General features: G+C 44.4%; 1 protein-coding gene across 2 annotated transcripts in view; it reads right to left on the bottom strand.

The window, feature by feature from the left end:
• Positions 1-16,353, bottom strand: part of MTUS2 (microtubule associated scaffold protein 2) — a 388,026-nt gene that overhangs the window by 233,429 nt on the left and 138,244 nt on the right. The window contains exon 6 of one of the 2 annotated variants that reach the window (XM_027557497.1): positions 1,186-1,383. In XM_027557497.1, coding sequence (XP_027413298.1) covers positions 1,186-1,383 — 198 coding nt within the window. The remainder of the gene's footprint in view (positions 1-1,185; positions 1,384-16,353) is intronic. The other variant, XM_027557498.1, reaches the window with a different exon arrangement.

Consider the following 16,353-nt stretch of genomic DNA (forward strand, 5'->3'; position numbering starts at 1 on the left):
ACAGTTCTCTAGTATATTTGTGTTAAGATTTTGAGACATGTACCATACCGTGATGCAACCCCCGATCCCAGTGGGATTCCTAAAATGATTCCCAGGTGAAAGCAGGTCACCTTCAGGGAACCAAGTGAGCAAAGAACCTCTCAGAAATGCTTACAAACACATTAAGAGGAAGGAAAATATAACCCATTACTTTTAGGAATAATCAGGCAGGCCAAAATTTAGAACAAGTATACAAATGCTCCACCCAAGAAAGAACAGGGGAAAAAAACAAGCTTAGAGAAAGGAAACTGAACAAATAATACAAAATCAATCTCATTCTTAATCTCTCTTCCTCCTCTCTCTCTCTCCCTCACTATCTCGTGTTCCAACTTGATTCAACTCATATAATCCTTCAAACAGCTCTCCGTAGGAAAGCTGCTAAGTAGTATGCAAATCATTACTACTTGACATCTGAGGTGTCACAGCTTCAGATCCAGTCGATGAGGCTAAAAAGCTGCTTGAGCCTTGATGGCTCGGGTGAACAGGGCATCCTCCAAGTCTTCTTTAGGGACAGGGGCTGCTGGGACCTGCTTGAAGGCTATGACTTCATACTTTCAAATTCAGCTTACAACACCAGTGTCAGGACCATCTCAGCTCACGGGGACCTTCCTTGGCACAGACTTAGAAGAAGCTTAGCTGGGCTTCCCTGCTTCTAGCATCCTTGAGTTGACTTTTAGAAACTGAGTGCTCCACCAACAGGAAGGCATAATGGATAATCACAAGTGACTAAGATGATTCTTTCCACTAATATTTCACATCTAATATGCTTCACGATAGCACAACAGAGTAATAATTTTTGGATTTTTCTGTGGCTTCTTACCTTGAATGCACGAGGCAAAGGGCTCCTGCAATCAGCCACTAGAAAGCAATAAGTCACTTTCTAGATTTAAGAGTAATTTAGAAGTCCTTTTCAGGCACATTTACTCCCCATATAACTTAGAAAATGGTAGTGCCAAACAGGCTTTTTTTCCCCCACAGTAGATTATTTTTAAAGTCCCAAGCATGGTAGAGTAAGGTAGTCAACCCAAATTCTTACTTTATGCACACAGAAATTGCAACCCTGGGTACATGTGCTGATTCGCTCTCTGCTGGTCAGGCCTGTCTGGGAACGGCAGCGTCGCCCACCCACCCCTCCACTCCACTTACGGTTGGCCAGCCGGCTGGGCTCGGGCTGGGTGCTGTCCGCCGACTGGGTGCTGGACACTGAGGACACACTGGAGCTCCGGACAAAGCCAAAGGCCGCCAGCTTGGCTGCGGGGAGACGCGAGTAGCCAGGAGGACGAAGTCCAGATTTGGGTAGGTTGGATTTTGCAGCATTTGAACTGGAAGTTTTCTTTAAATCTGCTAAAATGAACCCAAACCAGAAAAAAAAAAAAAAAAAACACCTCAGTTGACAGCAAGATAGAGAATGCACAAATTGTGAATACTAACCCAGCTCCAGCATAAACAAACCAAAAATTTACTCTTTTTAAAAAATTTATTTATTTATTTTGGGCTATGCTAGGTCTTCCATCCCTGGGTGGGGAAGAGCCCCTGGAGAAGGACATGGCAACCTACTCCAGTATTCTTGCCTGGAGAATCCCATGGACAGAGGAGCCTGGTGGGCTATAGTCCATGGGGTCACAAAAGAGTTGGACACAACTTAGTGACTGAGAATGCATTCAAAACTTCAAAATTAGTTCCCAGTTATATGCAAAGCCGGCTAATGTTGAAATAATAAAGCATTATTATAAATCCATGATTTAAGCACCTTCTGTGTTTCAGCCAAGCTCCACACCTAGCCACTGCAAGGATCATCCCAATACTAGGAGAAGTCTCTCAACACCAGGTAGGACCAGAACATTATCAACACACAAATGCTCTTGAATGACACTTAAAGGGGGAAAGGGCCAAGCAGCCTGCTGTTTTGTATAATATTCCTAGTCAAGCCACTTAACTTTCACTGCAGCCATATTTACTGTGTTCAGACCCTTCATCAGTGTTCTTATGCTACAATTAACTCTTCATTATCGATTGAAAGCTCAATTGGGTTGCCTATTAATTTAAGAAATGGACCATTCGTTTAAAAAAAGAAAAGAAAATTCAAGGTGTAAAAATTTCAGTGAACAGTCTATAAATAGAAAGCATCTTGGACATGAGTTTAAGAAAACTCCAGGAAAAGGTGAAGAACAGGAAAGCCTGGTGCGCTGCAGTCCATTGGGTCACAAAGAGTTGGACACATGACTGACAACAACAAGGTGTGGAAATACAGAGAGAACCAACAGACTCTAGGCTGGCCTATGGAGCCCCTTCCTCTGGCAACAGCTCCCCTGAGGGGGAGGCTGGGGTCATGCCTGTGCCCAGCGCAAGTGAGGTCTGTACAACTGTGGTTTCCTGACTTCTGCTTTTAGGAACAGGACTATGGGATTGGACTGGGGCCCTTCTGAGAGTGACCTTGGGTCACGTATCTTTGCCAGGACCTATGTGCATGTCTTGGAAAGGAGTTGGGATTGATGCTTGGCTCAGGGGAAAGGCTACCTTGTCATATAGGGGCCCACTGGGTAGTCATTCATGAAAAAGCAGCCATTCGGGTGAAAAAGAAGAAACAAGGCCAAGTGGTCTGTACTCCTAAGAGCAGACGGCTCAGCAGTACCTGCGCCACCTATGTGTCCATCACACAGAAATCCTGATCCCCAGGTGCTGGTGGTTGCTTAGTTGCTCAGTTGTATTGACTCTGTAACCCATGGACTGTAGCCCGCCAGGCTTCTCTGTCCATAGGATTCTCCAGGCAAGAATACTGGAGTGGGTTGCTGTGCCCTCTTCCAGGGGATCTTCCTGACCCAGAGATTAAACCCAAGTCTCCTGCACTGCAGGTGGAATCTTCAGAGCCAAACCACCAGGGAAGCCCAATCCTCAGGGTCATCAAAAAGAACACCCATGGCATCTCTGTGGACACCAAAGAGCTTAACTCAAACCCACCCAGGGTCCTGGCATCCCATAAAGCAACCACTGCCATAGGGAGGTCCCACCCCAGAGGATGTTGGTTTGAAGCTTTCTGGAAGAAACGTATCGATACAAGCAGAGCACAAGAACCTCCAGGAAAAAATAACAAAGGGAAAAAAGACTGAGGGTAGAGGAGAGGAGCGGGGAGAGAGAGAGCATTTGCATAAATCATAAGGGACAAAAAGTGGAAGCAACACAAAGGTCATTAACTGGGGAAGGCCAACACACGCAGCATTTCTCAGCCATAAAACGGACCAAGGCCCTGATATGGCTACAATATGGATGAATCGTGAAAACACTAAGGCAGGAGGCCCCAACCTCCGGAATCTAATTCTTGATGACCTGAAGTGGAGCTCACATCATAATAATATAATAATAGAAATAAAGTTGCACAAGAAATGTAACACACCTGAATTATCCCAAAACCATCCCCCCACCACCCCCCAGTTCATAGAAAAACTGTCTTCCATGAATTCCATCCCTGCTGCCAAAAAGGTTGGGGACCGCTGCATTACAACCAATGGAAGAAGCCAGACAGAAAAGGCTGCATGTTGCATGATTCAATTATATGCAATGTCCACAGGAGGCAAATCTATAGAGACAGGAAGTAGGTTAATGGTTGCCAGGGGCTGGAGTTTGGGGAAAAGGGGAGGGTTTGATAACAGGCACAGGGTTTCTATAAAAATGCTCTAAAATTGATGGTGGTTGTGGTTGCCCAATTCTGTGAATAGACTAAAAACCACTGAACTGCATCCTTTAAAAGGGTGACTCCTATCTAGCCTATGAATTATATATCAATGGAGTTGTTATATTAAAACAGAAGCTTTTTAAAGAATAAATAATTCTTGTGTTCAGTAACAGGCTTACACTGAGCTGCAGCAATGAATGTCACAAATTCTATCAGCATCTTCACTTTCAAAGGGCCATGGCAGATGGAGCACTTGGTCTGTCATTGTGAGTTCTCCACAAAAACCTCTTCTAACAGGCAGATGGAAGAGATGCTCTGTATGGCAGATCAAAGTCTCTTCCAAATGAATATGACCATAATGGGGAAATTAAATAATTCCAAAAATTAATTTAAACACTTACAAAAAGACCTCTAGAATCAAATATTCAAATCCCATGCAAAGGAGCTTATGTGTGCTTACGTCTTTTATTTTCATGAAGGCTCTACATTCTGTCAAGATTTTGCCGCCCCCCCCGCCCCCGCCAAAGATACAAACTCCTGTGTGAACGACAAAAGAGATTTTGCTGCTATTAAGTGCTAAAAAGACGTGTCACTGTTTCAAAGTAATCCTGGTTTTCTTTTGAAAGATGAATCCTTTGAAGAACGCAAATCTTCACATTTAGAGGAAAAATGAAAAGTTGTTATTTGTTCTTACCTTTTCCCCTTTTGTATTGATTCTCCTTCAAATACGACTTTGGAACGCTAGAAATATCTCAATCAACTAGAATGAGATTATAGTGCTTTATGGCTCAATACTATATTGAGAACGGTCCATCCATTGTTGTCCCAGGTCTCTGACATCCCAGGTAGTAAAAAAAACTTTAAGAATGTAAATGGATATCCATCCAATTCAACATGCGTTGACAGGCACCACCATGGCCAAGGCACTTTAGAAGGCACCATGGGAGACTCAGAAACAAAGCAGGGGTCCCCAAGAGGGGCTTACAACCTACTGGAGTAGAGACATTTGTTGATAAACAACCATGGTCTAGAATAAGGGGTCAAACAGGCCCAAACAGAGGCCAGACCGAGTGCAACGGGAAGCAAAGAGTGGAAGAAAGGCAAAATCTTCAAGTGGAATGACCCAGGGTGTTTATCCAAGGCCCATTTTCTCCTAATTTTGCTTCTGAAGTGGGTTTTTTTCTGGTATATTTATACACATAGAACAACACATTATATGAACCAAACTATCCTTTTTTAAAAACTTTTATTATAGTTCTTTCCAGTTGCTTTTAAAAACAGGTTTTTTTCTTTCACAGATATTTTGTAGAGAGGTGGTTCACTTTGTTTAAGTAGCTAAGAAAGAAATCCTCTCTCACTTTACTCTCAAATAAGAATAAACAGCAACTGCTTTTTCCTCCACCTTGGGAAATAATAAGCAAAAGCTTTTAATGTTAAACCTGCAACCATCCCACAGGAGACGAGAAAGACACAATTAAAGAAAGAAAGGAAGTGGCAGGTTTCAGGATTGTACTAAAGATCTGGGTTTGATGGTAACATCAAGTGTATAATCTCAGGACAGACTCAAACTCTCTGAATCGGTTTCCTCAGATAAAACATGAGGACAGGACTTCCCTGATGGTGTAGTGGGTAAGAATCCACTTGCTAATTCAGCATAGGGATTGCTCCCTGGTCCAGGAAGATCCCATGTGCCACAAAACAGCTAAGTCTGTGAGCCACAACTACTAAGCCAGAGCTCTAGAGCCCATGAGCTACAACCACTGAAGCCCCTGAGGCTAGAGCCCATGCTCTGCAACAAGAGAAGCCACTGCAGTGAGAAGCCCGGACGCAGCAACTAGAGCGTATCCCCTGTTCACCGCAACTAGAGAAAAGTCTGCTCGCACAGCAAGGAAGAACCAGAGCAACCAAAGATAAATACATAAATTATAAAGGAAAAAAGAAAAATGAGGATAAAACCATCTACCCATTATAATGACAGAAACGAAACTGCATCTAAAAATGTATATCCTGGGGCTTCCCTGGTGCTCCAGTGGTTAAGACAGCCGCACTCCCAGGAAGGCCTTTGAGGAAGCTGTTGGTGAGGGTTCAAAGTGAGGGAACTGATGGAAAGTGAGTCCTTGTTAAGGGTGGCTGAAAGTTTAGCAACAATGTTACCTGCTGTGGCATGGAATGTAGAAATTGTATCTAAAAAATTCAGGACTCTGGCTAAGGAGATTTCCAGGCAGAGAGATGAAGATGCTACCCAGCTACTTACTATTCTGGTAAAAAAAAAAGAACAGTGGAGAGACAAGCTAAAGATGTGAACATAAAGTAATGGTTAAACATTAAGAAGTTACAACACACTGAAAATTCAAAGCATCTCTAAATGATAAACAAGATCAAAATTAAGAAACGGCTTCTGGGCCAAGATGAGACCCAGGTCACTGTCAGAAATACATGTCCAGTGATGAAGCAAAGAGATGACAATAAAACCCTTTGGTGAGACTTCAGGAAAATCTAAAGCAATGCCTGAAATTATTTTTAAGTTTAATGCTCACCTCATGACAGGTGTGTCTGTTCACAATCCAGGTCATTGGCATTATTTAATACCCAGGCTAGAAAGGGAACTAGTGAAAGTTGTTTTATTTTGGTTTGGTTTGGTTCATGTTTTTAGAGCTGCAAAGGGATGGATCTAAAGGTAAAGACAGAATACTGCTAACTGAGCAATAAGTAATCTGCAAAACCAAATAAACCTACATATGCAGTATGTCTTTAATTGAGGTCCAAATCTTGAGTTTTACTTTCTTATAGTACTCTAAAACACTGAGACCAAGCATTTTTGCACTATCAGGCTCCTCCGTCCATGGGATTTTCCAGGCAAGAGTGCTGGAGTGGATTGCCATTTCCTTCTCCAGGGGATCTTCCCGACCCAGGAATAGAACCCAGGTCTCCTGCATTGCAGGCAGACACTTTACCGTCTGAGCCACCAGGGCCATTCATTTTTGCATTATCAGAGTCTAACTAGGATCTGAGTATCTACATCCTCATTTCTGTTTAGATCTTGCTGCCTCACCTGAAGTGGCTGGATTTAATCCAGAGATTCACAAACATCCAGTGATGTATTTTCCACCGTAGAATTAAATCACCACTAGGGCTCAAGTGTTCTTGCCTGGAGGATCCCAGGGATGGGGGAGCCTGGTGGGCTGCCGTCTATGGGGTCGCACAGAGTCGGACACGAATGAAGCGACTTAGCAGCAGCAGCGGGGAGCGCTGACCTCTCTATACATAATTGGTGAGTGTATAAATTTCTCAAAGGCTTTGGGTAAGAAATGGGAATTGGAAAGCGGAGGGTTGGGTGCAGGCTTGAGAGAGTGCTGCAAACAGAAGGACATTGGAGGAAGGGACAAGTAATATAAATTCTACAAATGCCATACTTTTGATGGACAGATCGGCATACATTTAGAAGTTGTTTAAACAGAGATATCAAATACAGGCGACCTTGTATGGGGACACCTTACAGAAATGGCAGAGTCAGTCAATTATTTGTAAATGACTCTAAACCTACCAACACTTTTAAACTGCTGTGGGTATACGTGTGGATGGAGAAAGCCTTAGATTCTATTTATATCCGTGATTCTTGGGGAAACCATCAGCATCTCAAAGCTCACTGAAAGGAACAATATTTTTATGAGCAAATGCCCTTGAATCATCTGCTTTCTGATAACCGGCTGTCACACTGCAAAACAGAGGAAAAAAATCAAAGCCCTTGCGTTCTTGGCTACAGAAAAGACTCAGGAGATTATGATGATACAGCATCTCTACGGAATGCGTTTAACAGCACAGTTCTCAGAATTCTTCTGCAAGCCTGAGGAAACAGCCATCTCACACTACTGAATAGCACCCTACGAGGTGCTGGTGACTAGACTTACATGGAAAAGGAGACTTGCCAGGTCGCGGTGGTGGACAGAACGCAGGCAGTTTGTCCCTTTCTTACCAAAGATGCCTTAAAGTCAGAGTCATTCAATTTGAAGAAGTACAGTTCATAATAAGAGCTAACATTTATTGACTTCTTTCTCTTAAGCAATTTACATATTTAAACCTAGGACAAGAGAGAGAAAAGAGCTACTTACTGAGGCAGCTATTTCAACAATTTCTGGAACAGAAACAGAGGTCCCTGGCTGGCGGGCAGAGGAGATGTGCAGGCTGCAGCAGACAGAAGAGCCATCCGTGCTGCAGTAGAGGGAGTGCGCGCTGACCTCCACCCAGACAGCCAGGGCCACAGAGCCTCGGATCCCGGGAAGGAGGGGGGAGAGGCTGAGACAGGGAGGGAGACAGGGGAAGAACCCCTGGCCTTCATCTGCCCATGCAGCACCCAGAACCAGGAATTTACCTTCCACCTGCCCACCAGGGCCAAGCCCCAGGGTGAGGGGAAACAGACTCCTACAGAGTGCGAACAAATGGACTTCAAGTTCATCCAAGTCAATAGCAAGTGTGACTGATCACAAAGACTTTAAGAAGCGCTTCCTGCACAACCCAAGCAACCAAAAAGTCAAGAGAAACAAAATCTGCCCCTGAGACTACAGAGAGAATTTAGGCAACAGGAGATGTCTTGAAAGAGGCACCCTTAGAGAAATTTGGGAAGATGTTGCAACAATAAAAGAAACAGAAATCGGCTATGAAAAGACGCAATCAGACATCAGGAAGATGTGCCAAAACAAGGCTTTCAAGAGAAGCATTAGAAAATAAAGCCCAGTGAGATTGTCTAAAATGAGGAAAAGCATGAAGAAAGAGAGAACACATAAGAAAAACTATAGACGCTTCTCTGGCAGTCCAGTGGTTGCGACTTGGCCTTCCAATGCAGGAGGTACGGGTTTGATCTCTGGTTGGGAAGTGGCTCAGATGGTAAAGCGTCTGCCTACAATGCAGGAGACCTGGGTTCAATCCCTGGGTCAGGAAGATCCTCTGGAGAAGGAAATGGCAACCCACTCCAGTCCTCCTGCCTGGAAAATCCCATGGACAGAAGAACGTGGTAGGCTACAGTCCATGGGGTTGCAAAGAGTCGGACACGACTGAACGACTTCACTCACCGGGAAGTGGAAACAGTGACAGACTTTCTTTTTCTGGGCTCCAGAATCACTGCAGATGGTGACTTTAGCCGTGAAATTAAAAGATGCTTACTCATTGGAAGAAAAGTTATGACCAACCTAGACAGCATATTTAAAAACAGAAACATTACTTTGCCAACAAAGGTCCATCTAGTCAAGGCTATGGTTTTTCTAGTAGTCATGTATGGATGTGAGAGCTGGACTATAAAGAAAGCTGAGCACCAAAGAACTGATGCTTTTGAACTGTGGTGTTGGAGAAGACTCTTGAGAGTCCCTTGCACAGCAAGGAGATCCAACCAGTCCATCCTAAAGGAAATGAGTCCTGAATATTCATTGGAAGGACTGATGCTGAAGCTGAAACTCCAATACTTTGGCCACCTGATGCAAAGAGCTGACTCATTTGAAAAGACCCTGATGCTGGGAAAGATTGAAGGCAGGAGGAGAAGGGGATGACAGAGGATGAGACGGTTGGATGGCATCACTGACTCGATGGACGTGAGTTTGAGTAAACTCCAGGAGTTGGTGATGGACAGGGAGGCCTGGCGTGCTGCAGTTCATGGGGTCGCAGAGTCGGACACAACTGAGCAACTGAACTGAACTGCCTGGGAAGTTAAGATCCCACATGTCTCTCAGCCAAAAAAAAAATCAAAACATGGTAACAAATTCAATAAAGATTTCAAAAATGGTCCACATGAAAACAAATCTTAAAATTTTTTTTTAAATGAAAGAAAAACTAGACATAAGTCACCACTTTGGGAGGTCCAAATACCAAATAACAGAAATCCCAGGAAGACAGAGAAAACAGAGAAGTTGGACTGAACAAGAACACAAGATGATGAGATGACTGTCCAATGCTGAAGGGAAATAGAGTTTAGCAAGTCCTAGCAAGATAAATCAATTTACCCTCTCTTCCTTCCTCCACCTCTCTGAGTTCCTGTCTCTGTCTGCTGTACTTCTGTCTCTCTGTCTCTCTCTCATGTTCTCTCACACTCTGTACGACACAGAGTGTGCACGCACGCACACACATACACACACACAGGGAATTTTTAAAACACCAAGGATAAGAGACGATTCTAAAGCTTTTGGAGAGAAATAAAAGCAGGTCTCCTACCCCAACCCCCCAAAAAAATTCTCAGATAGGCACCACGTTTCTTTTGAGCAACACTAGGAAGTCTGCATGTTTTGAAAAACTCATTTTCAACCCAGAAAATGCTATTTGATCTAGTGAATGAAGACTAAAGATAGTTTCAGAAAGGCAAAATCTCAGCGAGTTTGCTTTCCTTGAACTCTCTCTGGAAATTACCAAGGATGTACTCCAGCAAAACAAACAAGGAAACAACACATCCTTCCCAGGAGAAAGAGGAAGGGAAGTTACATAAGAATAACATCAAATCCTTCACTCCTTCATACCACACTACACCCGAAAAACTTTCCTGCCCCCCAACTTAGGGTTAGATCCCCTCCTCTGTTCTCCTGGGCCCAGAAGACTTTGTGGTCGCAGCACTAATCAACTGCATCCTAACTGCCTGTGGATCTCATCTGTCTTGTTCACGGTTGTATCCTAAGGGCCTAAAACAACTTGACAAACAGTAGGTGCTCAATATTGATTATGTATACTAACAGTGTTTGTCCAAATAAGTAGAATAGTTGTTAAGCCTGTGACCCACCCCAGAGCCACTGAAGCTATCTCTGGGTCCTGGCTGAGGAAATTTGCCCTTGTACTAATTCCTGCAGGGCATTATTAGGCAAGCTCAGTCGCAACAAAAGTAAACCAAAGTTGGGATGGCCAAACGCACAGTAAAAACACAGCCACTCCCAAAGTCCATTTCAGCAGTACGTAGTACCAGTGATACTGAGAGACAAACTGTTAATAGTACAAGTGGCAAAACAAACTGAATGTTCTTCGGAAGCCTCCAAGATATGTCCCAAGGTCATCCGGTGTCATTAAGACTCCAAAGGAACCACAGTTACGCCACATGCTCCTTGACCACGTGTGCACGTGTCCGTGCTGAGTCGTATCCGACTCTTTGTGACCTCAGGGACTGTAGCCCACCAGTCTCCTCTGTTCATGGGATTCTCCAGGCAGGAATACTGGGTGGGTTGCCATTTCCTTCTTCATCTCTTTGACCATCTCAGCAATCTCACTGTTGGTTTATCTTTACAGGGATGTTTTCCCACTGGATTTAAATTTTTCTTGGTAGATGCTATGTAGTTCTCATGAAATTAAGTAAAACCATGATAAAAATGGTGATTGCAGCCATGAAATTAAAAGACGCTTACTCCTTGGAAGGAAACCTAGAGAGCATATTAAAGAGCAGAGACATTACTTTGCCAACAAAGGTCCGTCTAGTCAAGGCTATGGTTTTTCCTGTGGTCATGTATGGATGTGAGAGTTGGACTGTGAAGAAGGCTGAGCACCAAAGAATTGATGCTTTTGAACTGTGGTGTTGGAGAAGACTCTTGAGAGTCCCTTGGACTGCAAGGAGATCCAACCAATCCATTCTAAAGGAAATTAGTGCTGAATATTCATTGGAAGGACTGTTGCTGAAGCTGAAACTCCAATACTTTGGCCACCTCATGTGAAGAGTTGACTCATTGGAAAAGACTCTGATGCTGGGAGAGATTGGGGGCAGGAGGAGAAGGGGACGACAGAGGATGAGACGGCTGGATGGCATCACTGACTCGATGGACATGAGTTTGGGTGAACTCCGGGAGTTGGTGATGGACAGGGAGGCCTGGCGTGCTGCAATTCATGGGGTCACAAAGAGTAGGACATGACTGAGTGACTGATCTGAACTGATGATAAAAATAATGATACGGCACTTAAATGATGCCAATAAACTATTTTCATTCTATTTTTTATTTGGCAGGGGGGAGGCTTCCCAGGTGACTTGGTGGTAAAGAATTTGCCTGCCAATTCAGGAGACATGGGTTTGACCCCTGGGTTGGGAAGATCCCCTGGGTCACAGTCTGAACGACAAAACAAAACACAACCCCCTCCCCTGGCAGCGAGCACCGCGCTCTCTTCTTCACTGGGGCGTTTTTAGAAACAGGAGTCTATTCTCATTGCCTCCATTCCCTCACTTTTCATTCACTTCTCAACTCACTAATATGTGACTTCCGCCCCCACATTCTACTAAAATTGCTCATTCAAAACTAGGTCACCAACTGCTTCCTAATTTCCCATCCCAACCACCTCTTTGCATTTTTACTTGTCCTGTCTCCTGTGAGACAGATTTGACCATTTTTCTACCTTGGATGCTTCCTCTTCATTAGACTAAAACACTGCATTTTCCCCCTTGTCCCCCACCAGCCACCCACCCTGAGGTGGGTGTCCTGCCTTTTGCAGGCTTCTTCCTTCAGTTACCCCTCAGATGTGGGCACACGGTCCCTTTGTGACCTTTTCCTTACTCTGTTCTCCCTCTCTAACCCATTTGCTCGCATCAAGGTGGGGACAACGACTCCCATGTTGACCTTTGGCGTAGACCTCTCTCCAGTCCCCATTTCTGCCCTTTGGAGATTTCTACCCAAATGTCCCCAAGGAACTTCGAGCCCTGCCTGTGTCCAATGACTAAGTGTCCACCCCCATCCCCACCCTATAAAGCATTTTCCGGTACTTCTGACTGAGTAATCGGTCCCTGTAAGGGATCTGCATCACCAAACTCATGACCTCTCTCTCTGACAGGTATATGCATGCTACCTTTACCCCTTCTGGTAAATTCCTATTCATCCTGCAAAACTCATCTCATCTCCTCATCTGGAAAAGCCTTCCAGAGTCCCCACCTGCCCAAGCTGAGTTGGGTATCCCGCTCATGTGCATTCTGAAAATCTCTATCAAATGCATCTCTCTTCCTATTGTAATTACTGATATCTCTCTATATATTTTTGCCAAGTTTGGGCTATATAATCTGTGCATCCCAAACACAGACCAGCACCTGGCCCACACCAGAAAACCTCTGCTCAACAACAGAATGAATAAAATACTGGATAAAGGAACGATGTGAACATCTCAAACACTGGTGACTCTCTGAAACCGCATTCGGTCAGCAAACTACAGCCCGCAGGTTGGCCGTTTATTTCTGTAAAAAGAGCTTTACTGGAACCTGGCCACACTCGTTCACTTGGCGTGGCCACTTCTGCTCTAATGATGGCAGAGTGGAGTAGTTGTAACAGAGGCTGTTTGGCCCACAAAGCTTAAAATATTTACTATCTGTCCTTAATTTGCCTGCTTTCTGCTCCAAATCATCTCAGCACTTTATCAACTTTCCCTAATGATGAAAACAAACAAAAAAAAAACAAACACAAGAGCTCCCACTGCTACTGCTACTCTTAACATTTATTCAAAAGATATTGCAGTTCTAAATGCCTGTTCTCACGGACTGGGCTTCCCTGGTGGCTCAGATGGTAAAGAATCTGCCTGCAATGCAGGAGACCCTGGTTCAGTTCCTGGGTCGGGAAGATCTGCTGGAGAAGGGACAGGCTATCCACTCTAGCATTCTCAGGCTTCCCTGTGGCTCAGCTGATAAAGAATCTGCCTGCAATGTGGGGGACCTGGGTTCGATCCCTGGGTTGGGAAGATCCTCTGGGAAAGGCTACTCACTCCAGTATTCTGGCCTGGAGAATTCCATGGATTGGATAGTCCATGGGGTCACAAAGAGTCAGACACAACTGAGTGACTTTCACTTTTTCTCATAGACTATGCACTGCAGTGGGGTGAGAGATGGCCAGTGTGCAAAGGCAAAATAAGAATCACAGGCCATGATATAAACTGGTGAAGGAGACAAACAGGAAAATGTGTTACAAAGTACCTGATTGGGAAGGGGCCCTGAATAGGGGGATCACAGTCAGGTCTCTTTCCAGGGCCATGACATTTATGTCTTTTTAAGATTTTTTTTTTTTGATGTGGGCCACTTTTAAAGTCTTCACTGAATTTGTTACAATATTGCTTCTGTTTTATGTTTCGGGCATGAGGCATGTGGGATCTTGATTCCCCAACCAGGGATCCCTGCATTGGGAAGTAAAGTACGAACCATGGGACCACGAGGGAAGTCCTTGGAGCCATGACATTTATGTTGAAACCTGAAGGAGAAGACAGGGCTAGTCTTGGAGTGTGCTGGAGGAAGTGTGTTCTAGAAGGCGTGCTGACCACAGGAGCCTTTTGTCAGGAAGGGGTTGAAATGCATAAAGAGCTGAAAGCAGGCCATGAGGCGGGGGTACCGAGACCAGCATGAAAAGAAAGAAAGATACAAACAGGCTCCAGCAGGGAGACCTGACCTTGGAGACCTGGGAGGCCAGGTGAGAGATACTAGATTCACTGATTACATTCCAAACATTGGTCACTATACGAAGAGCTTCCATTCTGACATTATCATGACTACTCAGGCTTTTCAAAAATTAATACTATGCTTCTGTGTTAAATTGTTCCAATCAAGTTTACTTCTCCTTCAATATATGTGACATTAACTTGATTGCCCTACATTTTAAACTTTGGCAGGATTCAACCTGCCTTTTGAAAAAATTTACCAAAGAGGCAAGTTTACCCAGTATGTTGAGCTCCAAAATAAAATTTCCTTTTAACAAGAAGAATTCATAACAAAATAAGCTGAAAAAAACTGTCTCAACTTACCTTTTCTGACTGAACTTCTCTGATTATTTCTAGAGTAAAGTATTCTCATCTCATCTTTTAAAAACTGTATTCTGACATTTAACTATCCCTCTCAAAAAATATTACAGTTCTCTCAGGGTGCACCAGTTGACATGAAACTGCCAGGCTTTCAGCAACGTTGGGTATACTTATTTCCATGAATACAAATTATATCCTGACACGGCGTACACTATATAAGTTAACAATTTTTACATAACATATTAGGCCATGAGAGATGTTTTTCAGAAAAAAGGAACATAAAACATATATAAATCTACTAAAAATGCAGTACAGTAAAGAACTGCCTTTTTATTTAGTAGTGAAGTCGCTCAGTCTTGTCCGACTCTTTGCGACCCCATGGACTGTAGCCTATCAGGCTCCTCCGTCCATGGGATTTTCCAGGCAAGAGTGCTGGAGTGGGTTGCCATTTCCTTCTCCAGGAACTGAACCAGGGTCTCCTGCATTGCAGGCAGATGCTTTATCGTCTGAGCCAAGTAGTGAAGGATCTAATAAAAAATTGTGTTTTCTTAACAAATTGTTTTTATATTCAATCTTAGGTTTCACTAAGACAGATTTTATGTCCACCTAGAGGGAGGTAAGTGGGGCTTCCCCAGTGGCTCAGTGGTAAAGAATCCACCTGCCAGTGCAGAAGACACAGGAGACTTGGGTTCAATTCCTGGGGTCAGGAGGATCCCCTGGAGAAGGGAATGGCAACCCATTCCAGTATTCCTGCCTAGGAAATCCCATGGACAGAGGGGCCTGGCAGGCTACAGTCCACGGGGTCACAAGAGTCGGAAAGGACTGAGCGACTCAACAACAAACAGAGGTAACTAGCCGTCTTGCTGTTGTCCTTTGAGAACTTAAACAGCATCTTGAGTTTGACAGTGAAACTTCATAGGTTTATGCCTGACTGTAGAGTCAGAAAACACCATACACAAAGCAAGAAATTATGTACAAAGTAAGGAAGTGCTTAGGTTTATTTTTCAGCAGAATCACTTTAAGATCTGTAAAATTTTAAGGGTCTTAGGAAAGAGTACTAATTTATAACAAAGAAACTGGGAGAACATGCTTTGTGGACTAGCTTGTATTTATAGCATATCTGGTTCTTTTAAGCCACACTAAAGCCATGATGCTCTCCACATAGACTGGTAAAGAACCCGCCTGCCAATTTAGGAGACATAAAAGATGTGGGTTGGATCCCTGGATCAAGAAGATCCCCTGGAGGAGGGCATGGCAACCCACTCCAGTACTCTTGCCTGGGAAATCTCATGGACAGAGGAGCCTGGTGGGCTATAGTCTACGGGGTCATAAAGGGTCAGACAAAACTGAGTGACTAACACACACACACACACACACACACACACACACACAGGAAATGGGTAGGGGGTCCCAGTGGGACAGTCTATCATGGAGGACTCGGAAGAAATTGTGCAACAGCCAACATAGGAATGTGACCCTTTGGAGAAGGAAAATGAAGAGAGGAGCCTGATCACTGCCACTCCCTCTGCCTGGAGGCATGGTCCATGCCAGAGCAGCTGCTTGAGGGGCTCAGAGTCTGTCCATCACAGGGAGCTGAAATACAGATCAAGGTCTGTAGAGTTGAGGGCAGTGTGTGGGGCAGGGAAGGGAGATAACACAGACAAACTGTCCCCTTAGAGCGTGCGCTCAACCTGGGACTTGAGAGAGGTCCTGTTGATGCAAAACTCCGATCACACTGCCTCACTTCCCCGCTTCCAAAGCCTCCAATGGTTTCCTCACTCAGAGTCAAAGGTTGATGACCTTCTGAGGCCTCCTGCAAGTCCCCTCCATGCTAATTCACCTGTCTACTCACATTCTCAGCCCGTCCTCCCGCCCCCTCACTCAGCTCCAGCCTCCCTGGCCTTCCTGCCACCCCAGGGCCTTTGCACTGGCTCTTT

Source organism: Bos indicus x Bos taurus, chromosome 12, assembly GCF_003369695.1.
Source record: "Bos indicus x Bos taurus breed Angus x Brahman F1 hybrid chromosome 12, Bos_hybrid_MaternalHap_v2.0, whole genome shotgun sequence".
In the NCBI taxonomy this organism is placed as follows: Eukaryota; Metazoa; Chordata; class Mammalia; order Artiodactyla; family Bovidae; genus Bos; species Bos indicus x Bos taurus.